Genomic DNA, 27617 nt, shown 5'->3' on the forward strand with positions numbered 1-27617 from the left:
GAGAGAGAGAGAGAGAGAGAGAAAGAGTGAGCGAGCAGGGGAGAACTGGAAGGGGAGGGGGAAAGAGAGAGAATCTAAATCAGGCTTCATGCTTAGGATGAAGCCCAATGCAGGACTTGATCCCATGACCCTGGGATCATGACCTGAGCTGAAATCAAGAGTCGGGCACTCAACCGACTAAGCTATCCTGGTGCAGCACTATGTATTGAAAAGACTCTTTCCCATTGTATACTCTTGGCTCCTTTGTCATAAGTTAGGAGAATAAATACACACGGGTTTACTTCTGGGCTGCTGTGTTATATTGGTCTGCGTGTGAGTGTGTGCCAGTACCACACTGTTTTGATTAATGTATTTGTATAATATAGTTTGAAATCAAGAAGTGTGATGGCTCCAGCTTTGTCCTCCTTTCACAAGATGGCTTTGCCTGTTAGGGTTTTGTGGTTTCATACATATGTTAAAATCATGTGTTGTATTTCAGTGAAACATGTCATTGAAATTTTGATAGGAATTGCAGTGAGTTATAGATTGCTTTTGATGGTATGCACATTTTAACAATATGAATTCTAATTAATGGGAACTCGTATCTTTCCATTTATTTGTATATTTCTCAATTTCTTTTATGTTATAGTTTTTAGTGTTTTCACTAGTGTTTTCACTTTATGTTATAGTTTTTAGTGTTAGTATTTGACTTTTTGACAGTCTTATAAATGAAATCATTTTCACAACTTCTGGTATTGTATTAGTGTATAAAATTCAACCCATTTTACATTGACTTTTTTTACATTGTTTCTTGCAATTTTACTAAATTTGTTTATTCTAAGGTGGAGTCCTTAGGGTTTTCTATATATAATACCATATCTCTGCAAATAGAGATAGTTTCAATTCTTCTTTTGCAATTCAGATGCCTATTACTTTTTCTTGCCTAATTGCTCGGCCTAGAACTTTGAGTACTACATTAAAGAAAAGTGGCAAGAATGGGCATCTTTGTCTTACTCATGGCCATTAGAGGAAAAGCTTTTGGCATTTTACCATTGAGGATGTTAGCTGTAGGCTTTTATTATGCTGACGTACATCTTATGTACCGACTTTGTTAAGAGTCCTTAAACACTGTGGATGTTCAATTTGCAAGTGCTTTCTCTGAATTTACTGAAATCAGATGATTTTTTCCCTTTCACTTTTTTTTTTAAATTTTTTTAATGTTTTATTTATTTTTGATACAGAGAGAGACAGAGCATGAGAGGGGGAGGGGCAGAGAGAGAAGGAGACACAGAACCGGAAGCAGGCTCCAGGCTCTGAGCTAGCTGGCAGCACAGAGCCTGACCCGGGGCTCTAACCCATGAACGTGAGATCTGACCTGAGCCGAAGTCGGAGGCTTAACCGACTGAGCCACCCAGGCGCCCTACCCCTTCACTTTGTTAATATGGTACATCACCCTGGTTCATTTGTGAATGTTAAAGTGTCCTTGCATCCCACCTGATGATGGTAAAGTTTTGTGTTGTTGGATTCAGCTTGGTAACATTTTGTTGAGGATTTCTGCATCTAGGTTCTTCAAAGGGATTGGCCTATAACTTTATATTCTTGCAGTGTCCTTGTCTGGTTTTGGTATTATAGTGAGGCTGGCCTTGTGAAATGAGCTTAAAAGTGTTGCCTCTAGCTATTTTTTGGAAGAGGTTGGTTGAGAGGGATTGGCATTAATTCTTCTCTGAATGTTTGATTTAATTCCCCAGTGAAGCCATTTGGTCCTGGGCTTTGATTGTTGGGAGGTTTTTGACAGCTGATTGAATCTACTAGTGACTGACATGTTCAGATGTTCTATTTCTTCATGAATCAGTCTTGATAGGCTACATATTTTTTTAAGAATTTATCAATTTCTTCTAGATTTTCCAATATTTGCCACATAATTGTTTATATAGTAGTTTATGATTTTCTATATCTTGTGATAGCAATTTTAATGTCTCTTTTTTCATTCCTATTGTTATTTATTTGAATCCTCTTTTCCTTGGTACGTCTAGCTAAAGTTCTTAGTCGCAATGATCTGTTGTATTGTCATTTTAGTTTCCATTTCACTTATTTCCTGCTATGATCTTTGTTATTTCCTACCTCCTAGTATTAGGCTTCGTTTGGTAGGAGGTAGGAAATCCTTGAGGTGTAAATTTATTTACGATGTTAGTCTATTCTTAACATAGGTGTTTATCACTATAAACTTCCCTCTTAGAACTGCTCTGCTGCTTGCCAATAGTCTTGGTTCAGTGTGTTTTCATCTTCATTTGTCTCATTTGTGTTTGTGTGTGAATGATTTCTTCTTTGACCCCTGGTTGTTCAGTGGCATATTGTTTAATCTCCACATATTTGTGAATTATCCAGTTTTCTTAATATAGTTGATTTCTAGTTTGATACAGCTGTGGTCAGAGAAGATGTTTGATAGGATTTCAATGTTCTCAAGTTTATTAAGGCTTTTTTGGCGACTTAACATGTGTTCTATCCTGGAAGATGTTCCATGTTCATTCAGAGGAAGGTATAGTACGCTGGATAGAAGGTTTTATAAGCGTCACTTAAATTCATGTAGCCTAATGGGTTATTTAACTCTGGTGTTGGCTTATTAATTTTCTGTCCGATCTATCCATTGATGAAAGTGGGGAAGTGAAGTCTCCTACTAAAGCATTATTACTATATTCCTACCTACTTCTCGTTAGGTAAGTTAATATTTTCTATATATCTTTATGTGCCTTTATATAAGGTACATAAGTATTTGTAAAGTTATATCCACCTTTTTTTTTGTTATATCTAGTTTTGACTGAACTCTTTATCAGTATATAATGATTGTATCTCTCAGCACAGTTTTTGTCTTGAAGTCTATTGTGTCCAAGTATAGATACGCAGCTTTCTGTTGATTACCATTTGTACGGAATGTATTTTCCTATCCATTTGCTTTCACATACTTTAAGGTGTGTGTCCTTAAACCTGAAATGTGCAGTTTTGTTTTCTCTGATGACTGGTGATGTTGAACATCTTTTCATGTAGCTGTTGGGCATTTTGATGTCACCTTTGAAAACCTATTTAGTTTTCCTGCCCGTTTTTTATTTCTTAAACTTTAATGAGTTCTTCATATATTCTGAATACAACTCCTTTTCCTATACATGACCTGGATTTTCTCCACCATTCTGTAGGTTGCTTTTTGATTTGGTTGTTTCTTTGGCTGTTCAGAAGCATTCAGAATTGCTGTAGTTTCATTTGTTAATTTCAGCTTTTGTTTTTTGTGATTTTGGTATTGTGTCCAAAAATCACTGACAGGAGCAATGTCAAGGAACTTCTTCCCTACTTTGTCTTCTAGGATGTTTTTTAGTATCAGGTCTTTTATTAAAGTCTTTGCTCCATTCTGAGTTAACTTTTGTGAGTGGTATAAGATAAGGGCTCAGTTTCATTGCCCTGCATGTGTTCAATTTTAACAGCACCATTTTTTTTTCATGACTATCCTTTCTCCACGGGGTATTGTTGGCTATTTTGCTGAATATTAGTCAAGCATATATATGCAAGGATTTCCTTCTGTGTTCTCTTCTATTCCTCTAGTCTGTGTCTATTTTTGCGCCGGTACCATACTGTTTTGATTACTTTAGGTTTATAGTATAGTCTAAAATCAAGAAATCCTATACCTGTACCTTTGTTTTTTTCCCTCAGGACTTCTATGATATATGGGTCTTTTGTGAGTTCCTGTGAATTTTAGAATTACTTTTTCTATTTCTGTGAAGAATGCTGTTGGCATTTTTTGGGGGACTACATTAAATCCATAGATGGCTTTGGGTGGTATGGACGTTTTACAATATTCATTCTCCAAACCCATAAATACACAATGTCTATTTATGTTTCTGTTCTTTCTTTCAGCAAAGTCTTGTAGTTTTCAGTGAGCAGCTCTTTCACTTCCTGGAAGTTAACTCCTAAATACTTTGTTTTGAATGCTGCTGTGAATAGGATGGTTTTTTTTCTTTTTCAGACTTTTTTTATAAGGGTATAGAATAGAAATGCAACTGTTATCTGTATGATGATTTCGTATCCTGCAACTTTACTGACGTTAGGGATTGGTGCTAACAGTTTTTTGATGGAGTCTTTGGGTTTTTCTTTATACAGAACCGTATCATCTGTCAATACTGACAGCTTTACTTCTTCCTTCCCTAGTTGGATTGCTGTTATTTCTTTGCCTCATCTAAAATTCTAGCTAGGACTTCCAGCATTTGAATAAGAGCAGTGAAAATGGGCAATCTGTCTCATCTCTGATCTTAAGGTTAAAGCTCTGTATTTTCCACCACTGAGTATAATGTTAGCTGTGTGTTATATAGGGCCTTCATTAGGTTGAAGGATGTTCCTGTATACCCCGTCTGAGCAAGGTTTTTATCATGAAATGATACTGTATTGTGTCAGGGTCTTTTTGTAAATCTATTGATGGCATTTTTATCTTTTATGTTATTACTGTGATATATTACATTCGGTTCTTTGACTTTTTTGTACTTTTTAATATTTTCTCTTTTCTGAAGTTCTGATTTAGTTCATGCATTTTTCCCCTGACTTTTGGTGAACTGTGTATTTGCACATTCTCCCGGTACTGGAGAAGGTCAGCTCTACTGGCCACCATTGCCAAGTGATAAAGGGAGGTGTTCTCTGGGCAGCAGATGGGTTCACAAGCTCGTTTTGGAAACAGACCAGTGACCTGGAGCATGTAACAGGGTCAAAGTGGAGGCAATGCCCACTGCCTTCCTTGGGCTCTAAGGAGGCCTGTAGTCAGGCAGTTCCTATGGTGCTAAATCAGAGGCCTTAATCTCAGGCATTAGGGGTATTTGCATACTGCAACAGCTATCAGAGAAAGACTGAGTATAGGGCATTGAGGTTTGTTCCATCTTCTGTGAGCCCTGGAAGGAAAGCCACAGTGAGTCTTCGGGAGCCTGTTGACGACTGTTTCTTGTTTGCTGTGGTCTTGTCCCCCCTATTAGACTTTCAGAGATAGTTGTTGGAGACACTGTAGTTTGGATGAAAGTCTTAAAAGTTCGAGTGCTTGGTATTCAGACCAAACCCTTATTGCCTCAGTGAAGAGCTAGGAGTTAAAAGTTGTGTCCTGATTACATGCTGCTATGCCAGAGCTAGGGATAGTGTGTCTCTACCTTTCCTACCTGTTTCGATGTGGCTGTTTTCTCATTCACCCAATATGTATGGGTCACTCACCTAGTTTCTCCATTTTTGTCAGAGGAAAGTGCTTTGTTTATAGTTACAGGTTTAGCGTGTCTGTGGGATAAAGTGCGTTTGGGACTTCCTATATCACTATCTTGGACTAGAACTGCAAAAACTCACACTTTTGTATCTTCAGACCTGAATTCTCCTGTGACCTCTGCAGGGATTGAGCTCTGATGCCTCAGAAAGGTCACAGACTTGCCCAGAGATACTATTTTTCCTGAATGATACTTCTAGGAGAAATGGATCATGGCAAAGACAAGTCATCTGTGCTTCCTCCCCCTATTTTTCAAAAGTAATCCAACAACATGCTCTCTTAACGTTAGCTTCAAAATATATCCCCAGACTTACCAGTTCTCACTATCTTGTGCCTTAGTCACCATCACTTCTTATCTAGGCTCCTTTAAAAGCTGCCTCCCTTTTGTCATGGCTTCTACTCTTGGTTTTTGTGTTTTTTTTTTTTAATAAATTTTTAAAACAAAAAAGTCACCTTAAAAGCATAGATCTCAATTTTTCTTACTCTCAGAACAAAATCCAAGTTTCTTAGCAAGGCCTGCAAAATCTTATGTAAGTCCAGAGCTTGGCTGCCTCTCCTCCAATAACACTCTCTGTCTATGCAACAGGTCAAGGTGTGTACTATCTCAGGGATTTTAATTTGCTTTTCTCTTTGCTCAAATAGTTTTCCTACTAGGTTGGGTAACCATATAAAGAAACAGAATGTTCAGTTACATTTGAACTCCAGATTAAAACAGTATTTTTTCATATACATACTAATGGTCTAATACACAGTTTGAATAGTAAATACTTGATAAATGAGTAGTATGAATAGTAGGTAGTCAATAAAACAGGACAGATACAGCCTAGTTAGAAATGCTGCAAACATAAAATAGTAATGTAAAGGCTTGGCTCTTGACTCAGTTATAATTACGTGTTAAGTGGACGGAATGAAAAATCAGCATACAAATAAGACCCATTAATGTAGTAAGGATATGTTTTGTCAAGATATTCTTGGTAATATAACAAGATAAATATTCTTGTTTATTTGTTCAGTTGTGTTTCCTATGTGTGATGTCTGTTTTAGTCTGGGAGGGGGTAGGTTAATTTGGAGTCCTTCAAGTCTGCAAGTTGATTCCACACTAAAAATCTGCCTCTTCAGTTTTCTTAGATACCTTAAGACTGAACTATAGTCATTACAATCAAAAGGCAGACACTCTCCAAACAATGGCTGACTTTTGAATTTAAAAGTGTAACTTTTTTTTTAATAGGAATAAGTTCTCTAACAAATACTTTGTTCTCGTACACAGCACTGTAAGACAGTAACTCATGAAGTAGTATATGTGTCAGTGTTTACATGCACACACCTGCACACTCATTTTTCATGTACCCAATAATCTGCTTTCAAAAATTAGGTTTTCAGTTTGCATCAAGTAAGTAACTTTATCGAGGACACATCTTTGATAAACTTTACCTTTAGTTTTCTTTTATCACTTAAATTGTCCAAAAAGTCTCATTTGGATACTTATATTTTAATGAAATTGAGATGGTATGAGGCTTCATACCTACATATCTATAATTGATAATCTTTTCAGACTTCACACGACACAAGAATCCTATCTTTAGACAGTCACTCTATAAATGCTTAGATACCATCCGTTAGAGGAGGTGAGAGATGACACCAGCATCCTGGCTTTCCTGTGAGCAGTGTCTACTAGTTACAGGTAGACTAGCATTGAAGCTTAGACTTGGACCTTTATTGGTCTTCAGTGTGAGGAACAATAGCCAATTAACCTGAGTATTTTTTAGTAATACTGATACTTTTTTCAACTTTGTATTGTTTCAGAGAAAATCATACTACTTTTGATATTATCATAACACTCACATTGCATAGATGGGATTCACTGTTCAGTACCGATAACTTGGGTTTTAAATAGTCAAGTCTTATTAATGTAAAGCGTATGCCCTAGTCTACACCATCTTCTCAAGACTGTTCATTATATCTTCCTCAAGGACACAATAATAATAGGGAGTCCCAGGTGGGTTCTTTTCATCTTTCAAAAATTATTTCATTAAGATGTACTGATCCCATCCAGCTGAATCCACACAGTGATATTTATTTTCTTGGTAAATTTATAGGTATGGTGAGAAAGAGAAATATCAAAGAAAATTTTAATCATAAGAAAAAAAAATTCATTCTCAACTACAGACTTTTAAGGGAGAAAGGGAGCTGAACAATAGTGTGGTAGCCTGTCAATCTTACCTAAAAATCCTATGATTGAGAGAAGTAAACTGAATCAAAGATGAAAATAGAGTGAATATTTACACTATTTCTCACCTTTAGAGTATATTGTGATAATGTTTCACCCTTATGTTTTATTTTGCTCATTTCTATCACAAATACGGTAAGTATAAAAGGGACATGGAAAATGGGATCCTACTACACTTTTCATATGGAAACGGTATAGTCACCTGGTGCCTTATGTCAGAGAGCTCCCTCTCTATCAATTTAAAACATAGGTCCCCGGAGATCATTTCATTTTGGTCTTACACTAAATCAGGTCAGCTAGGTTTCTTTCACCTGGACTCCTTTGCCGTGAAGACTATTATTTTATCATCCTGGGCAAAAAACCTAGTTTTCTGAGACTCCCTCTGTTGTTCCACTTGCTCCTCCTCTGATGAGCACACTCGGCTCACAGTAATGGCCAGATCTCCATCTAGTGGTTTGCTAATCGATGAATACCTGGGGAGCAGCGAAGAAGGAACATGATCAAAGTGGCTCCAATTACACTAATCATGAGGACTCTAGAGCATCAGAAATGAAACTGCAAAGCTGTAAATGAAACCGTGAATTCCGGGGTCTACGACATCCATGTAGTCATATTAATTCAGAAACTGACCAAAGGTTCACAGGATATGGTCATTTTAGCCTAGACACTGTAAGTCATTCTAAGTAAAATGAACTTAGAAATTGGAAGCACTTGTGCTACAATACTGCAGTAGTATCAATATTACAGCCGTAAAAAAGTATAGAGTTGAGTCATAGTTGTTTTCAAAGGAAACATCGAATTATTGCCTTAGAAAATAAGGTTTGTTAAAATGTTAGCATCTCTAATCATGGTCCTCAGGTTATTTTTCGTTAGTAAAAGCTAGACATCATGAAACATACAATTTTTCCCATACTGATTTAATCTTTATACAAAGACTTATAAGAAAATACTGATCTTTAAGTAAACATGGGGAAAAGGATATGCTGGGTTTGAGATGAGAAACTTAAGCAATATTTGAATGTACCTATTTAAAACAATATTAGTACTGGAATTTTTATAACCTGGTTTCAGGACATTTATAATAGTGAATTTAGAGACATGGATTATTTATTAAAATTTTAAGCCAAACACACACAAAAAGAAAAATTAGAGAAAGTGACTGACCATCCACACCACATGAAAACTTGCAGTAAAATGAAGATAGGAGCTGACATCATGGTACAGGCACGACTCGTTGTGCACATAAGTTGATCCTATTAATAACGGGCAAAGTAGCAAGTACAGGGAAAGGAAAGAAAACACAGAAAAGAAGACATACGAGATGAGATTTCATGCAATTTGCTGGCAGTTAGCAGTTTATGTGAGCCTCCATCCAGAGCTGAATCTCAGTGACCATTGCAAATAAGCATTACCAAAATATTTCACTGCTAAAGAACACAAGACATTATTAGCATGTTAAGCTATTGAGCAAGAGCTATACTTTCACACACAATCTGATGCATAATTCACAAGAACTTGAATTACTGAAAATGTTTGTCTCGGTCCGAGCTTTCCAGTTCCTTGATGAAAACAGAGTTTCCTAGGTTGAAAATACTTTCCTAGGATGAAAATGGGCAATAGGGTTTTTATGTAATCTTTGAAGTTGATCTGAGTGAATTTAATCTGTCTTTTGTGACCAGTGACTGATGAGTGAAGTTTCCCTAATGAGCAACACTACCTTTTGGCCCACATTCAACATTCTTAGGGGAGAGATCTGACAGGACCAAAGCTCCTGAAAATATAGTAGATAGAAAAACAGGAGTCCTCGTATCTGGAGTTTTATTTAAGTCTAACCAGACAGAATGGGAAGAAACAACTAGCTGCCACTCTGAATCACCTTCTCCATCAAAGAGGAAGGATCCATGGTCCTTGCAGAGATAACGGGGGTGACTGGCTAACACCTCTTGCTTTTTAAGACTTACTTTGCATCATTGATTTTATTTAGTTTTTGTTCCTCTTCTAATCATATCTAACTGGATATTTATCAAAATTTATTTTTTTTCTGGGACAAACTGGCTATGTGTTTATTTGAGTAAATAAGTATATAGTACATAAACCTATTCTAAATAAATTACAGCCTCTGTAAAGGTACATTAATAGGTGATCTGACATTTTGGGGGAATAAACAATTCCTAGGCTGATAATGCTCTCTGTTGGCATGCTCATTGGAGTATGCAAGCCAAAGGCCCACCTTGAAGAGTCCGAATTGAGGCATATTATATTTAAAATTAGTTTTTCAAAACAGGAATTGTGGGGTGGCCTTTACCTTTCACAATAAAGTTTCTTGATTAAAACGATTTTAAAAGTACAAAGCTGATTATATGCACAGTACATCAGAAGATTATTTCTTGGAGGGAGACAGCTGACCTATAGAAAAAGCAGCAATCTTTTTTACATGATGTTTTATAAGATTTTAGGAACTTAGCCCACTAAACTCACCTGGTCTAATACATGCAAGGTAAAAATACAATTAAGAGAAATAATACAAATCTGTTAGTCAGAAGCCATGTAAAAAAAAAAAAAGCGGGGGGGAATTATAAGACATCAGCAAACTAGCTAGTTTACAAGTTTTAAAATATACCAAATAAAGACTAAAGAAATGAATAAAAATAAATTTTGTACCTTCAAGATTGGACTATAAAGGAAGGGAGGCAAATCACACAATAAATAACATTTACTGTAATTACTGTTGATGAGAAAGTGTTTCAAATGATCACATTTGTGACCTAGGTTTGTCAGTAGATTGATGTGAACTGTGTGTGAAAGTATAGTTTCTGATGCAAGGACAGATAGCAGAAGCAACTGTTGAGCTTATGCAAACCATGAAAAATATTGAAATGAGAAATCTGTCTACCAGCAAGTACTTCATGTTAATGAGAAACATTAGGATTAAGGCATCATGGTGGAGTTAAAATTGTGATTTGTCCCCTTAAGTTCCTGAAGACAACGCCTAGAGTGTTTTAATGCAAGAAACCTTTGGTCTTACCAAGACATTGTTGTCAAAGCAGACATCAGGCCCTTTGCGATATCTGGGTTGCTTCACCATGTCACAAGGGTCGGGACCATCAGCTTAAGAAACTTGTTAAGGAATAGGGCATTATTTATTCTTTCCACACAATTACACATACATTTCAGCAAAGCAAGGACTAGACACCCATGCCATTAGTTTACTTCCACGCGACTAGTTCAAGTGCTCCGGGATTTAAGGAAGTAACCTGCCACCCATTTTCTTTTGTCACAACAATGGCTGTATGAAGGGAGCACTGTGGCCTGTACTCAATAGATATCTATAAAAATGTAAGTGGCTGCAATGAACCAATTACAGACTGTAAGACCGAGCCATATATGTGAAACAGCACAAGAGAGCACGTGGTGTCTCCTGTTTAGCAAGACAGAAATATACACTCATTGCTGAGCATAACTGGCCCATTTTTCCCCCCAAGAAACAATAGGAGTAAATGCAAACATGACAGGTGCTCTGCAGAATGTCTGCTGTCTATAATGCTTTAATAGTCATCGTGCTGTCATTTAGGCTATTTATAAGTGTTAGGTAGTTTTGGTGTCATGGCCACTGCAGGGCCAGCTGCCCCTCCCTGCAAACTTGTACAGCTTTCTCCACGAAGCCGCATTTATAGGAGCAAGAAACTTTGCACATTCTCTTGGTGCCTGGGTGGCATCATGAGTACACATTCAAACCCAATTTTGAGCGAGAGGTCCATTCTGCCTGCATGATGTAATCACAGCCGCTGTGTGATGTTTTCCTCTTTATGAGCATTATCAGTGTGATGAGGTTAAAAAGGCATTACTTTAAGACGGCATTGGATTCCAAGCATCTCTGATGTCAAAGGATACAAGTCTGCTCTGCTTGTATGAGCAGTCGTGTGTCACAGGGACAGGTCCCTTTGCTCTCAACCATAATGAATACTAAGTTGGTGTTCATAAGTTTTTCTACATGAAAGATTCTGCAAAAGAAACAGGTATAAGAATCGCAGAAAGTGAACTTTTTGTTTCTTGTGGGCAACAATTAAAATCTTTCAAAGTTTCTTATATATAATATGACATCTTGAAACACAAAGCGTCACCATCATAAACAGTAAAACAAAATGAGACTATGTAGAAGGGACACATCACCATGTTTTGTGTATGAGCATGCACAGTGTATTACCTCTCTCAACTGGGTACTAGAAAATTGCAACAGATGTTTTAGGCGAGACCTTTGTTTAAGTGTTAATCCTCAAGGCAAAACAAGCACTACTTAGTTGTTGAAACCTCTAGAGTCAATGTTTTTTTTTTTTAACATTAAGGAACTGTAGTATTTATTACTGACAATAAGCTAATTTTGTTTATTTCACACATTAAAAACTTTGGAGCCCAAACTAAGCCTCTTGCCCAAGCCACTGGCACAGTAAATCTAGACTAGTGCTGTTCAACAAAGTATCTGTGAAGATGGAAATGTTTTCTGCTTTCTCCAGTAGGGTAAACGTTAGCCACACGAGGCTACTGAGTACTTGAAACATGCCTCGTGTAGCTGAGGCATTACTGTGTAATACTAGTTATATGTGAAATAGCCACTAGTGGTTAAGTACTGAACTGGATGACACAGAGATAGACAGAGTAAGGGATTTCAATTTGCAACCAAGATAAAAATGTTAATCTGTCATTAAAGAGTAATGTCTTGATGATTATATATTTTTTCCAAAACAATGGAGGTTTTTCTTTTTCTCCGTTGAACTTGGGGCACAAGGATAAAGTGAATCAAAAGCAAGCATGATTCAAGTTAATCTCCTGATTTCAAATCTTTACCTTACAACTTAGTCAATTTTTAAAGCACAGGGTGGCCTTGGATTAATAGATGTCGGTGATAGCAAAGGGGTCTGACACTGTTTCCTAAAGTATATAACCTGATACGCTCGGCACTGTACAAGACGGTACGCTTTGTTCGGAGTTCACGTCTGTCTGTTCTCTTCCTAGGACAGAGCTTTGCTAAAGGAAATCAGAAACTCCTTCTGACCATGTCTGTTAAAAATTTGCACTAGTTTCTGTTAACCCTTTCGAGAAAACATTTCTCTGTTAGAAACGTCTGGATCCCCTAGCAACCCTTCCCACCCTTTCACATGCTCGGATAAACTTACCTCCTCCTATTTCCTCTTTCCTAGAGAAATATTTCTTCTGAATAACCTGCCCTCATTCATTAAAAACAAAGTGTCCTCAATCTGTTCTTCTCTGCTTCATTCTCATGGATCCCATGACATGGATTATCACTGCCTCTCACGGCTTTGAAAGGGCCCACCTTGCCTTTTTCTTCTATTACTTACAGCCAAGTCAAATACTCAATCTCATCTAAAAATGGCTAAAGATGTTTTAGGTCTGCTAGTGATGAACATCAACTTTGATTTTACGAAGTGATACTTTCTCCTATATCTTTTAGTGTTAATTCAAAGATACAGGGAATTTTAAATTTCAGAAAATAGTAGAGGTAAGACATGTCCTTCCCTAGAATATCTTTCTCTAAACCTGTGTAGTAAGCAAATGTAAAGTGAAAGCATATATTTGGCTTAGAATTACTCAGAATGACTATTAATTCTAATCTTATAGTTCATATAGTTCTATGACTTGAGAAAAAATTTTAAGGGAGTTCTTTTAGACAAAAAGACATTAAAGTATAATCAAACTTGTCTTTGTTCTGCCTAAAAGTAGGTAGAATCTTCTTCATCCTATTATTATAGTTGGAAGGATTACAGTTACTCAGGTAGGATCAATTCTAAAGAATGTCAATTTTTAAAAAAACATTCAGCAAAACTAAAGATCTGTTTTCAACTGCAAATAGTTACTCTAATAACAATGTCCATTATTTTCTGTAATGAAAAAGTGAATACAAATTCTTAGTGAAACTGGAGTATTACTAAAGGAAGAAACACCTTACCTGGAACAGTTTCCACAGTCTAGCACACCACTGAATGATTTACTATCATTTTCGAAGAAATACTGGGTTTGTTCAGTGATGCAACTCTGCTTTGACAGAGAGGCTGTAAAGTCATCGTCTTCCATCTCAACTGTGGAAAAAACAAAGATCACCAGGAAGGGACACTATAGTCAGTCCCAGAGCCTTTATTTCCACGGAGCAGAGGAAGTGTATAAGGGCAGGGCTGTGCTTGGCTTAGTTATTACTGTGTAATGTAATGTAGTGATAGCCCCTAAGAGGTGCCCGTTAAGTATCAAGAGAATAAGTGAATCCGAATATCAGAGGTACAAAATACAGACCAATATGACATAAAAAGTTTCCAAAGCATTAGGAAAGTTTTGACAAACATATTCCACTCTACCAAGCTATCCAATGAAGGCTCACACATCCTCTCTCTCTCTAATATACACAAATACACGTACTTCCTCCTTGAGTCAGGTGACCTCCACCCATCCTGAAACAAAATTTCACTATGACATGGCTGAGTGTTTACATACCGGCCTCAAGAAGCCGTGGAAAGGTCAAACTCAGGAGAAACTGCTGTAGAATAGACCTAAGATGTAAATACAAATAGTTATTGAAAAAAATCTACGTATTTCCTTTACACTAAAAATCCAAATAATCTCACAGGTACACATATACACATTTGCTTGGAAAAAATCGAGCCTTTGCAAATAGAAAGTTGAGAATTTTAATATAAACCTCATAAACACTGCAAATTTGTTTCTGTGAAAGAAGTCACCAAGTCAGACATATTTAGGACCAAGTGAGGGACACGAAGGTGTGAACAGGACTAACAAGAAATAAGATCTGGAGAAGTGGTAACTAAGAGAGTGTCAATATTTCATAGGCTAGTTTTCTCATTCAGGGTTGCTTATTATAGTTTTAGAACTCTATGGTGGAAGAAAACAAAAAAGATCAAACAAAAATGATTTTGTGCCATGGGTGGACAAAGTATTTGCTTTACAATATAGACTATAATATATCTATAAATACATAATGTGACATTCATGAACTAAAATATACCTGTTATATATAGGGCACTTGGTACATTTCAGTTTTCTAATAAATGGCAATTGAGCTAAATATTTGTATAGAATCATCTGAAATTGAAATCAGAAAAAAAAAGAGGTGGGGGAGTGAAAAAGGAGGTAAATTCTGGCCAGAAAATAGCATAAAGTCAATCATAAAAATTTAATTAGTAGTATTATAAGATTTAGAAAACCTCTAAAAAGTGAATTAATATATGAATATCACTATCACAATAAAAAGCATGATTTTTCACAAAAATAGGATTTTTAAACCAAAATCTTTGCTCCTTTCATAAAGGGACTTGATTTTAGCTGGGAAAGCAGGAAGGAGGGAAGGAAGCGGGGAAGGAGAGAAGGAATCCCAGACACCAAAGGAGGGTTAGTTACTTGACTGACCAGAGCCAAACAATGACAAGTTTGATCTTAGAGACTTTCCACAGTGCCTTAAACCGCCTAAATGCATTGTTTTCCTCAGTGGTAGGGTGTAGGTGAGGGGTGGAAGGAGGTAGAGAGGTTTAGTCAGTAAGAAGAGAGAATTAGATCCATTTCAGCGACAGGATGCCTCTGCAGGAATAGGCAAGAGCTGAAAAGATAAGTCATGATGTCTTGAATTGGACTGATGAAGACATCTAATTTGGATACTGAAGACAATAAATAGAAACTTTTCATAGGTTGATATATCTAAAACTTAACACATCTCAGAGGAGGTTGAAGTCTGTATGAGCATATTGTTTTCATATGAAACACTACGTAATGGTAACAGTTTTAAATGGATTATTTTGTAAAAATTACCAGGATGTCATTTAGGAAATGGGGGAAAAAAAAAGTTCCCGTAACAATTATTCACATGTCACACAATCTGTCCTGTCATCAAATTCTTGACTGTTTCACAACCCCTTTCTCATTACCAGCAACAATAAAATTGCGACTTACCAGGCAGCTGCAGTGGCCCACCAGCCAATGTGTAATATGTCTGCTATCGATGGCTACAAAATAGAATGAAAAAGTCGTTAGATTGATGGACACTGAGTGTTCCTTCGAGAGGAAGGGATGAGGCGGGGTCACTGACCACGTATGCCGAGCGGCGCCCTGCTCCTTGTTTTGGCGCAGCGCCAGGCTCACACACTGACTGATAGTCGTAAGATTTGTTGAAAGCATAAACCGATATATTGACCAGGTGTCGCATCAAACTTGGATCAATCTCTCCAAAAAATCTTCCAATCTGGAACAGATGAGAAAATAAGAAATTTCAAATTCACGTCACATGATACCACCCTACCCACTGCAATGAAAAGACATAAGACAAACCAGGAATTAAAACTCCTGAAGATTAAGCACAAAAGCAATGAAGCTGTACAGCATAATCTGAAAGAAGTAAACTGCGCTGAGGGGTTCTCATTGCCCCGCGGCCCTGTGTGATGGGTATGGGAAGCGCACACAGTTAACGAGGCATTAAGGTCATAGCTGAATTCCTTGTGGGGAAGAGGAAAGTAGCCTGAGAGAAATGGATGGGATTAGAAAAAGAACGGGAACCTAGGGACAAACTCGAGGACTCTCAGTTCCAGTCCGTCAACATGGCCAGTTATGAAAAAGCTCAGTGCTGAGAGATCTTATCTTTTCTTTCTTGAAGTTTATTAATTTACTTTGAGAGAGAATTCCACGCAGTCTCCATGCATGAGTGCAGAGCGCAAGCTCACCAACTATGAGACCAGGACCTGAGCCACCCAGGTGCCCCAAGATCTTGTCTCTTAAAAGAGAGACCAGAAATGTAGATTCAGAAATGAAATTAGTTGGCAAGTGATTCTAAGTTGCTTAAAATCCTGTGTGAGCCAAATAGCCTATATGCTGGCAACTTGCAAATTTGGGAATAGAAACTTCATCAATTTAAAGGAGCCATGTATAACCTTAGATAGTATTAATATTTAATATGCACACACCTTCTCAATTTATGAGAGTTCAAGAATAATAACTACATGTTTAATAGTGACTATTATTACTGGAACGTAAACTCAACTAACAAATATCAGGAAACTGTGGAGAATGTATTCACTAATGATGTTTATTTAGCATTTAAAAATGTATGGCAGAAATATAACACCTCATTTGTTTCTATAATGGTTTGGAGGACTTCTGTAATGCCCATCCGGGAAACACACTGTGGACACTATACTTTATCCCACTCTGGTACCTACCTGGTTAGTATAATCATCATGGTTTGCCATTAAAAGAAACCCACCATCATCTAGAATCACGCAATCCATTACCTACCAAAATAAAAATGACACATTTTGAGGAAGGTTAGGAGGCTTCATTATCAATATTTTAGATAGATGGCTTTATATGTACGTATATTGAAAGGGAGTACACATGTACGCACAAGGGAGGAGCAGAGGGAGAGCAACACAGACAGAGAAGCCCAAGCAGGCTCCCAGCTACCAGTGTGGAGCCCACTGCAGGCCTCAGACCCAGGACTCTGGGATCATGATCTGAAATCCAAGAGTCAGAGGCTCAATTGACTGAGCCACCCAGGCACCCCAGTCGATAGTTATAACAACAAAAATAGGAAAAAACTTCAACTTAAAGACCTACGCTCAATAGATTCTGATGAAATAAATTAAGGACACACACAGATTCAAACTCTAAGGGTTTCACCACAACCCATTCAGTTACAACTATCAACTCAGTCTGAACAAATCATAAGATCCAATCAGAAATAATCTTTTTGCAATTTGCTCATCTAAATGATCCAGGAAATTGGATAAACCAAAATATTTAATAATATATAAGCCTAGTATTTTGACAAAAAAGATACCTTTAACAATGATTATAGTGACCATGCTTCAGACTAAATTGAAAAAAAAAATGCAGCATAAGGATATTTAAAAGGAGGAAACAGGGGTGCCTGGGTGACTCAGTGGGTTAAGTGTCAGACTTCAGCTCAGGCCATCATCTCGAGGTTCAAGCCCCGCGTTGGGCTCTGTGCTGACATCTCAGAGACTAGAGTTTGCTTCAGATTCTGTCTCCTCCTCTTTCTGCCCCTCCCCCACTCACATTCAGTCTCTCAAAAATAAATATTAAAAAATAAAAGCATAACATCAAACAAAAATTGCTCATGAGATAAATCAATCCCCACCCCCTTTAAAGTACATGGGTCAGTTTAGTCATTTTTATTGTATAAAATGATAATTAAAAACACTGTTCTCAGAGTTGGGGACATAGGGAATCCATTTTCCTATGGAAAGCAGCTTGCTAAAACCTTACTCTCAAAGCAGTCTTTAGAGTCTCTATTTAAAAAGTGTGTAAAATGGAGAAACCATCAAAATTACAATGCTGGCTTATCATTTCACGTGGCTAGAAATAAAATAATGTGAACTCACTCTTTACCTTGGAAATACATACACACACATAAGAAGATGGGAAACAAATAGTGCACTTCATCCTTTGTATTCCTGGAATGCTTTATGTAGTATCACTCTTAGAGCATGTTTAACATTTTTTAATATTTTCAATTATTTTTGAGAGAAAGCATGGATGGGAGAGAGATACAGAATCCAAAGCAGGCTGTCAGGCATTCGACTTCAGCTCAGGTCATGGTCATCAAACTCTGTGCTGACTGAGCCACCCAGGTGCCCTGAGCATATTTAACATTTGAACAAAGATATTTCATAATGAAATAGAAGTAACAGAACACAATGTGAAATCCAATCCATGTAAGTGGAATCTGATTAAAAAAATACATAATTGAAAAATTGAGCTCAAAAAGCTTTCTCATCACTATAAAAATGTGTAAACAAATTCAGAGAAAGCACAAAGGACAGGGAAGATTAAGCTGATAACCACTAAGGCCACTTTCGTTAGAAACTTCCCACTCAGAAACAGAGCTAAAGACAGTTACAAAAAAATCTAACACAATTGAGACAGACTTTTTAAAACACTTTCCCCTTGTTTTTAAAACTATGCTTAGGAACTAAAAGAATTTATTCAAAATCTTCCCTATAAATTAGTTCAAGTTTTATAAAATAAAAATTCCTACATCAAATGACTTTAATCAATCATTTTATGATTAAAGTCTTAACAAGAGTGACACAAAAAATTACAGTTAAAAATTTCAAATTTTTCTTACATCACTATTTCTTTTGCAGTCACAGACTGGTCCAGCACACTACAAGACAAAAATACAATTAGCACCACACACTTTTATAGTAGATAAATTATTCTAAGATTTTTAACAAAAGAATGTATCATAAAAATCCTTTTTTTCTATTAAAAGACTAATTGGCAGTCTATCCCCTCATAAAAAGTAGCTTCATCTTGATAAAATATCAATAGCTATCTAAACCAGTATTTCAAATTATAATATTGAAATATTTTTCCTCTTAACTAATTTAATATTTCCGGATAGACTTATTTGCTTAAATCATAATTCTGCTTAATTTAGTAGCACTGAAAATTATACATTGGCAAAATTAAGATGTTACTTTTATTTGCATTTGGCATAGAGTATAGCATAAATGTTAGGAAAAATAGACACCTTACCGGATCCCTGATGGATGTTTTGGTGAAATTCTCTATCCAAGAATTTACATCAATTTTAATTCCAACAACTGAAAAATGAGATGGAGAAAAATTGACACATACATTCAAAGAACCTAGCTGTGATTCTTAGTATTTATTTTTCCTCTTGTATTTCATTATTTCTTAGCAGGCTAATTTAAATTTCTTGAAATTAATTTCAGCTATACATTCAAAAGCTGACTTAATGGAAGAGGTGCAGTTTTAATGTCCATATAATATTTGCTATATAATAATTTTCACAGTGGATACAACAGCATCAAATTTGGGTTGAATGTATAGAGATTGTATTTCTTGGGGTTGCATTAAGAGTACTGCTAACAGCTCTTAAACTATTAAATAACCTTCATTTATATTTAAAACACAGTTTACTCCTTGGGTACCACCTCCCAATTAATACATATATACAGTAAGCTAAAAACATAAAAGGTGGTAGCATCAGGAATAGTCTTTCAATGTGCCGTCATTCAGGTGGAATGTTTTAAGAGGCTTCTCTTCCCGACCAATACATGCATCACGTGCTTGAGAAATGTATGTCCAAAGGGTAGATGAGTGGGTGGGAGGGAGAAAAATGAGTGAGTAAATGAGCCACTGAGTGAATGAAGGAAGCAGTCAATGAGTTAGTGGTGGAGGTAATCTCTCGGTGAACCACTGAGGGGTAAAATGGTCCTCAGTAACAGGAAAGCTATCTATCTAGCTTTTCAATCTGGTCTAATGTACTCTCTCAAACATTCAAATAAGGAATCATACATTGAAAAAAAAAATTCTGCTTGATTGCATCCACTTACTCCAGGCTACTTTCAGTTCCCACTGATGCTCAGTTTTCTGATTTGTTTTGTTTTCTTACTTGATTTGTTTTATTTTGGCAAAAAGGCCATTTTTCCATTTTATTGTAATTTTATATAAAAAAAAAGGTTCTTACCTAATTCATTGTATCAGGCACATAGTATAGATTGGCCATAACTTACTTATTTTTTCCTTCAATGATGGCCACTTACCTCTTCATGTTTAACTTAATTACAAATATTCATATCCTTTTGTGTCTTTCAAAGTATCTTGTAGGACAGACTTACTGAGTGGAAATGATGGATCAGGCTGGCATGTACAATTTTGATATGACTCTATCAGTTTGAGCAGCAGTGTGTACATATACACACTTAAATCCCTCACTTCTATAGTGAGGGATAGTATCTATTCTAGTTTTCCTCAAGGTCATTGTATTTTATTTTTAAAATTTATTTTATCTGTCTTTACTCTCTTGTGGCCCTCCTGGTAAGTACAGCCAGAATTTAAAAGAAATATTAGGTCACACTTAATTATGGCCATGTGTATGTACACAATATACATGCTTACCTGCAGGCTTAAGAAGTTTTCCTTGGATATAGATTTCTACAGCTTTGCTTACCATAATTCCGGATTCATAAGCACCAGGTCCGCTTTCTGAAAAAGAAGGAAGCAACAACAAAAAGGGAAAATTGACCTGTGTACATAAATCAAATAGTGAAGTTTGCTTAATAGGGATAGGTGGATCGTGTTAGGCATAAGTATTTCAGTATAGTTAGATAATAATAAGGAGGTGCTAGTCTTCTCTTGGCTTCCTCCAGACTGACTGGAGTGTCCGGGGCATGTTAACTATTCAGCCTGGCTGCATCCACTTCCACAACATAATGGGTACGGCCCAATCTCTGCTTCGTGACATTTGCTAACGGAGTAGAGAGGCTGCTAAAGTTAGGGGAAAAGATTGATCATCGAAGCCCAAACAGCTTTTTGCACTTTAGACCTAAGTCCCTGGACGAGACACCAAAATTCTCTGAACTTCAGTTTCCCCTTTTCTAAAAATGAGGATGAATAACACCTACCTCCCGAGCAGTCCAGAGATTAAATTAGAAAGGTTTTGGGAAAGAATCCAAAAAGATATTTTTAAATGAGGGCTACTGATAATTTTCATAAATAATATACTTAAAACTGGCTAAACTGATTAATGACATTTTTGAAAGTCATCATACATTCTTTAATAGATTTGCAGTTTGTGAAAAGAGGGATTATCTACATGTTTCTATGCATTATGCAAACCTGTTGATATGTTATCTCTACATTACTGGGTGACTGTTTGCTGTGGGTGCATTTTACCTCCTCAACTAAATGGAAGCTTCTGTCCTTCCAATGTCACACATAAGAGAACTGTCCTGAGCAATTATTATTGAAGGGTATGGTTACTGGGGAATGATTTTTTGAAAAAAAAAAAGGCAATTGAGAATAGTTGAATTCCAAGTAATACTTACTATTAAAGTAGGGAGCAGTAAAAACATAGTTGTCATTATCGAGACTCCTTTTATAGAAGCTATCCTCATATGTTTCTGGATTTTCTTGCCAGTTTTCTCCAGCCCTGAGGAGGAAATGGCTCATCATTTTTAATCTTGAATTTGATAACCTACTTTGCTGTGAACATCACAGAATTTTACAGATATATTATTCATTAATGAGTACCATTAGATGTAGACATATCACCAAAGAATAGATAATAAGGGTCAGAAAAAGCTCTTGGATTTACACTGCAGCTTTACTATCCAGGTAATTAAGTACAAGTCAGTTAATAGATCAATTAATAGTAGCAAGCCTCCCCAGCCCAGTTTACAGACTATTCTGGAAATAGAGATAGGATCCACTGATGAACAGTGAAAACAATGAAGTGCTATGAAAACACTCTCAATAGGCTATAACCAGTACATTGATTCAGGTTTGCTTGTGTCGATGAAGAGAAAAAAAAAATCTCCTTTAATATCTCTTAGTATTTGGAATAAATAGCCAAAAGTATCCCTGATAATCATATAATAGGATATTCTAATACTGTAAATAATGTTAAAGGACTCCATTTTAGTCTACTAATCAGTTTCTCTACGGAAAGGCTTCCTTATAATGGAACGAGCACATCTTCAGAATAGACGTGTAATGTACTGGCTTTTACAGATGTTATTCGAACTTACTCTTTGGGATAAACTCTCGTAATCCCACCATCAGTCACAACGAACCGTGCTTTCACTCCCTTGCTAAAACAGAAGACAGAAGGCAATTTTTTATTTCACATACTCTTAATAAGATAATAATATACATATGGATGATACAAAGAGAAATAAAATTAGTTTCCTAACCTAAAGAGAAAGTAAATATATCAACATGTGAAAACTATACTTTGATGTTGCAAATATCTAAGAAATAAGGGGAGGATGCTTAATGAAGACCCTTCATAGTAAGGGGAGAATACAGCTGCATTTTCAAGATGGAATTAGCAGAGAAGACAGAGACAGCATGAATATTTCACATGTAGAGCCAAGACTGGATGTTAAGGGAAAGCGGGTTAAGTATTTGGTGTTATAAAAACAGAAGGAAAGGTGAGAAGCACTAGAAAGTAAAGTTTGAAGGACAAGCTTCTTAAGAATGGTCAGCTCATGAATGATCTTGAAATCCACGCTGGAGAGCTTCACCTTCATCCTGAAACTGGAACTGCATTTTAAGAGTGAGACCGGCAGGGGTGAGTTCTAGGAGAACAGAATGGGGGAGGGGGGTGTGTAGAGGAACTGAGGTCCCTAAGGACAGAATAAGCAGTTGTGGTAATTTCTCAGAAGTGGGGATTTGTGAACTTGGAGATCAAGAAGACCGGACAACATTGTTAGAAGAAGCATTTAGCACTTTGGGATTGACTGGAAAAGGGGTGGTGAAGAGACGGTAAAGGAGAGTCATAATCAGATTTCCCAATTTGCTGATGGGGTGTTATTAAAGGGCCAATTCACTAGAATCCCTATTTTATCACAAACACAGAAACACACATAAACAAGCCTTTTTAAGCTTGGTTTGCTCACAGCGTGGTGTGTAAGTGGGGAAACATAAGTAAAGGCAGATGTCAGTCCAGACACACACCCACAACTGGAGTGGCAAGTTGTCAACAACTGCAAGATGTTTTCCTCAAGAAATTGTTATTAAGATAGAGAGTAAAATTTATATTTATGAGCCCCATTTTCCAAAAATCTCTCAGTGAAATGCAGGATATATGTGTGTGTATGTGCATATATATATATAAATAGGAACAAATACTTACATGTTTTTCTGCTTACTCCAGTAATTTTGGACAAGTTCATTTGTGAAGCCTGCATCCAGCAAGACTCTGTTAATCAAATCCGTGTTACCTAACAGAGAAAAAGGATAGCCTCAATTACATCCACATTGTTTTTTCATTAGGATAATAATGAAACAAATATATTCTCTATTTGTAAAAGCAATTTAGAGTGGATAGTATTTCTGTGAATTTACAAGTATATCCAATATTAATTTTCTGCACATTTTTGTTCATCTTGCCTCACATTTTTCAGGCTAGGAACAGAATTATTAGAAAAACCAATTCTAAAAGAAAATTATTTTGTAAACTTTATCAAAAAGATATGTGAGATATGCCATTCAAAAAACATTAAGGAAATAAAGTTCCTCTCTTTTTTTAATAGGGTAGTATCATGATTCCAAGCTATCATAATTAATGGCCAATTTTATATATAAACATAATACCATATAATATATATAGGGTTTTTTTTTGTTCACTTGGTGAAAAAACTGAATAACTTAACACAGACTGGCACTATTTCAAGACTGGCTAGTGAAATCTACTGGCTTCATTTCTGGAATAACCAAAGATTAAAAGAGCCCAAGTCCAAAGGTAATGAAAAGGCAAATGGCAATGACCAAGGGTCAATTCATATACATTCTTAAAAACCCTCACTTTTTTTCTTTTTTTCCGTCCACTGTTTTAAACCCACAAAACTCTGAATAACCTGCGGATATTGAAACTTCACATTTGGGGCACATGGGTGACTCAGTTGGTTAACCTTTCCAACATCAGCTCAGGTCATGATCTCATGGCCTATGGGTTCAAGCCCAGCATCGGGTTCTGTGCTGACAGCTCAGAGCCTGAAGCCTGCCTCGGATTCTGCATCTCCCTCTCTCTTTCTCTCAAAAGTAAATAAACATTAAAAAAAAAAAATAAACTTCACATTGATGGAAAAATTTCAGTTTATCCAGGTAAGGAATACGTGGTCTTAATATCTATTGCTACAGAAGGTGGTGAGTAAACTGGACAGTATTTTAGTTGATTTTTTAATGTAATATATCTTTCAATTTAATCCACATTTTAGACTTCATTTTAGGAACTATTTTCATTATGTCAGAGAATGAATCATTTTCAGAAACAGTCCACTTGCAAGGTGAATGAAGCAATTTACTTGCTGCAAATACTTTCAGGTAAAAGAAACGAAACCATTCTACTTTGTGGCAGAAATCACTGTTGCAAGCAATGTCATAATTTCAGTCACATTTTAATTATACTATAATTTTAAAATATGGCCTTGAAATACGGCCCCTGCTGCATATAATACATAAACAGATTATCAGTATTCAGCTTTTCCATTTTACACACATAAAATGTCAAAAAAAGGGATATGAAGAAGTTGACAGGCTCTATTGCATAAACACTTAGGTAATAAATGAACATAAATGGTGACGATTGTAATTTTACTGCTGTACTTCCATAAGTACAATTAACATCACGCAAACCCCTGTAAAAGGAACTATTTAGATTTCAATCACAGATACTTTTAGTTTTACATAGTATTTGATACTTGAAGTAAAATATGATTGAGAAAACGGTGATATATAAAACACTGTCAGAGGAAAATGTAAATTTTATAGCTATTACCTTGTTATAATTAAAACTCCAATAAAATCTCAACACTTTACATAGTTATCTAAGCACCGTAAGCATTTCCTATTGGATCATAGGGGAGGTAGATAAAAACCATGAAGAGATGCTCTGCAGGGGGTGGGCAGAGAGAGGAGGAGGGGAGAGAGAATCTCAACCCAGAGCCCAAACTCAGTAACCATGAAATCATGACTTGAGCCGAAATCAAGAGATCAAGAGTCAGATGCTTAACAGACTGAGCCACCCATGTGCCCATAGAGGCATCCAATTAAAAGAATATTCAATACCATTATGTCAGTTTTTTCTTGGGACTTCTATTAAATACTTAAAAAAAAAAAAAAAAAAAAAAAAACCTCTAACAATGGAAAGGCTCTGTTTGGCTCACTCACACTGAGCTGACACTAACTCCTATCCAGTCATGATCAGTGTAGACCTTCTCTACCTAATTCTAGCTCTGAGCAAGTGCTTTGTTTAACCCTTTCTGATAGAAAGGAAAAGTATTTTTAAAAATAAAAACATAAGAAGGGGAGGAGGAGGAAAGGATAAAGAAGTCAGTTATGGTTACTTAAAAATAAATTATATTTGCTAAGGTATGGTTGGTTTTCCTCTCATTTCCCATTTTTAGTACATCTTTTCCTGTTAGTAATTTTTTTAGGAAGAAAACACAGGTAAGATTTTAAATGGGTTAAATGCCAAGAAACCATTAATATCTATAATATTTTATAGTAAGATGATGTAAATTTCTCTGGGTGACAAATGTACTGGTTAAAGACAAACTGTTAACATTTTTATTTACTCTAACTTATTTCATAAAATGAAAAATTACAGAAGTGTAATGTTCCAAATAGAAGATTAGGATGAAAAACACCCTTAACTGACATATTTTTATTTATATAGAGATATTTATAAATGTTGCATGTGTTCTTGTAGGCAGCAACAAAAATGCAATGAAAAACCTTAAAAATATCAAAGTTAAAAAGGGGCAAGGGTAAGGGTGCAGGTGTCTAATATTTGGCTTTGAAAATTTGATTTTACTTCACAGTGAAAGACACATTTCTTAATATACAAAAGGCCAAACTGTTACATTCTATCATTAAACATTTACAAAGTAAGTAAACCAGGATCCAACACACTAATCTGAACCAAGATTTTTGACCACTTTGGATATAACAATGGTGAAGTAATTATTGTAAATTAGATGTCTACTTACAGGATGGGTTGTTTGGCGTTTTTCTGTCAATAAACTCATTGAAATTTAAAAGAAATTCGGTGTTATTATCTGATATCTTAAGGTCATTGCAGTAATCTCTGAAAAAAAATTGTAGAATATTAGCTATGAAAGTCACAACTTTAAAAAATGAAAACTCTTTCACTACTTACTACAACAGGGCTCTGCAACCTGTTTCATTTCTTCCTACTTCCATTTCATCATCTCTATAATTGAACAATACTTGGACTTAGGAGGAGTGGTGCTACACAATATTTATTAAAGACTTGCACTCTGGACAATAGGTGCTCAATGACCATTAGCTTTCATTCTTAATCTACTATTCTCATTTGATGTTGTATACATGGAGTTTTCATATGGAAATTGAGAAATTTAAAAATACTCAGCAAACATAAAGAAGAAATCCATTATGTTAATTTTTTTTTGAACAAGTGTTGTATTTAAAAAATAACCTATTAGCAAATATCTTTAATTCCTGACTCAATAGAAAACAAGTACGGCTCTGCATTTAGTCAGCTGCCAAGACTCGATTTGGGCACGAGAAAGAAAATGATTTCACAGACATGCAGCAGGAAGAGACTGAATTATTTTCATGCTCTTCTCAAATGTGCCTATTCTTTTTGGAAAATAATACACCAAACCCTGATAAGAATATGGAATTTGAAACAAGGCACTTTTTCTACTGTTACATTAAAATTCAATGCACTGGCTTACACTTTAAATGAATCTGATTTTGGGGGGGGGGTGCTGGGTGGTTCAGTCAGTTGAGCGTCTGACTTCAGCTGGCATGATCTCACTGCTTTTGAGTTCGAGCCCTGTATTAACTTCTGTGCTGACAGTTCAGAGCCTGGAACCTGCTTTGGATTCTGTGTCTGCATCTCTCTCTGCCCCTTTTCTCTCAAAAATAAACATTAGAATATGATTTTGTAACATCATAAGCTGATTATTGAAAAATTTGCTCACCTTCTTAACACTGAAATTTACCATTCATTAGTATCATCACTGGTCTGACCAGCCAAGTCTTGAACTCCTGGGAAACACTAAATATAATTCCTCAAATTCTTATTGTTAAAGAAACCACATTGACCTGGTGGGTTCTCTGAAAAGGCTTCTGGAACCCACTGGGTTCGGAGAACTATACTTTGAGAATGCCTAGCCCAACCGTTTTGGAAATTGTGAATAAATAGCAAGCAACATAAATGTAACTTTGCCATTACTGTAATAAGGTTCATCTAACAGACTGGATAATCAAATATTGATGACAGAAATGGACTTCAGATGCAAAGATATACATATACAGACACACACACGTGTGTGTGTGTGTGTGTGTGTGTGCATATAAAGCCTCTGAGAATGAAGAGCAGTAAAATGTCAGAACTTCAAAAACCAAAACACCCCACCAAATTTCTCGGTTCATGGAAAATTTTAGTTTAGAGGCCTGGTTTAGAAAGTTGCATGATTTTTACTCATTTCATTATTGACAGAGCTAAAACAGACTTCTTCCCACAATTAGCATTTATTTATAGATATCACATACTATTTCTTTCTCATTCTATCTCATCCTCTT

At 36.1% G+C, this 27617-nt stretch overlaps 1 protein-coding gene across 1 annotated transcript in view; it reads right to left on the reverse strand.

The window, feature by feature from the left end:
* Positions 1-27617, reverse strand: part of CACNA2D1 (calcium voltage-gated channel auxiliary subunit alpha2delta 1) — a 446724-nt gene that overhangs the window by 3868 nt on the left and 415239 nt on the right. Inside the window, exons 26-39 of the mRNA XM_029928178.1 lie at positions 26033-26130; positions 23176-23263; positions 22067-22129; positions 21365-21468; positions 20436-20522; positions 19047-19114; positions 18634-18672; positions 16703-16774; positions 15580-15732; positions 15444-15496; positions 13977-14032; positions 13441-13570; positions 11370-11479; positions 10504-10586 (exon numbers count right to left, since the gene is read on the reverse strand). Coding sequence (XP_029784038.1) covers positions 10504-10586; positions 11370-11479; positions 13441-13570; positions 13977-14032; positions 15444-15496; positions 15580-15732; positions 16703-16774; positions 18634-18672; positions 19047-19114; positions 20436-20522; positions 21365-21468; positions 22067-22129; positions 23176-23263; positions 26033-26130 — 1204 coding nt within the window. The remainder of the gene's footprint in view (positions 1-10503; positions 10587-11369; positions 11480-13440; positions 13571-13976; positions 14033-15443; positions 15497-15579; positions 15733-16702; positions 16775-18633; positions 18673-19046; positions 19115-20435; positions 20523-21364; positions 21469-22066; positions 22130-23175; positions 23264-26032; positions 26131-27617) is intronic.

Source organism: Suricata suricatta, chromosome 2 (genome assembly GCF_006229205.1).
Source record: "Suricata suricatta isolate VVHF042 chromosome 2, meerkat_22Aug2017_6uvM2_HiC, whole genome shotgun sequence".
Taxonomy (NCBI): Eukaryota; Metazoa; Chordata; class Mammalia; order Carnivora; family Herpestidae; genus Suricata; species Suricata suricatta.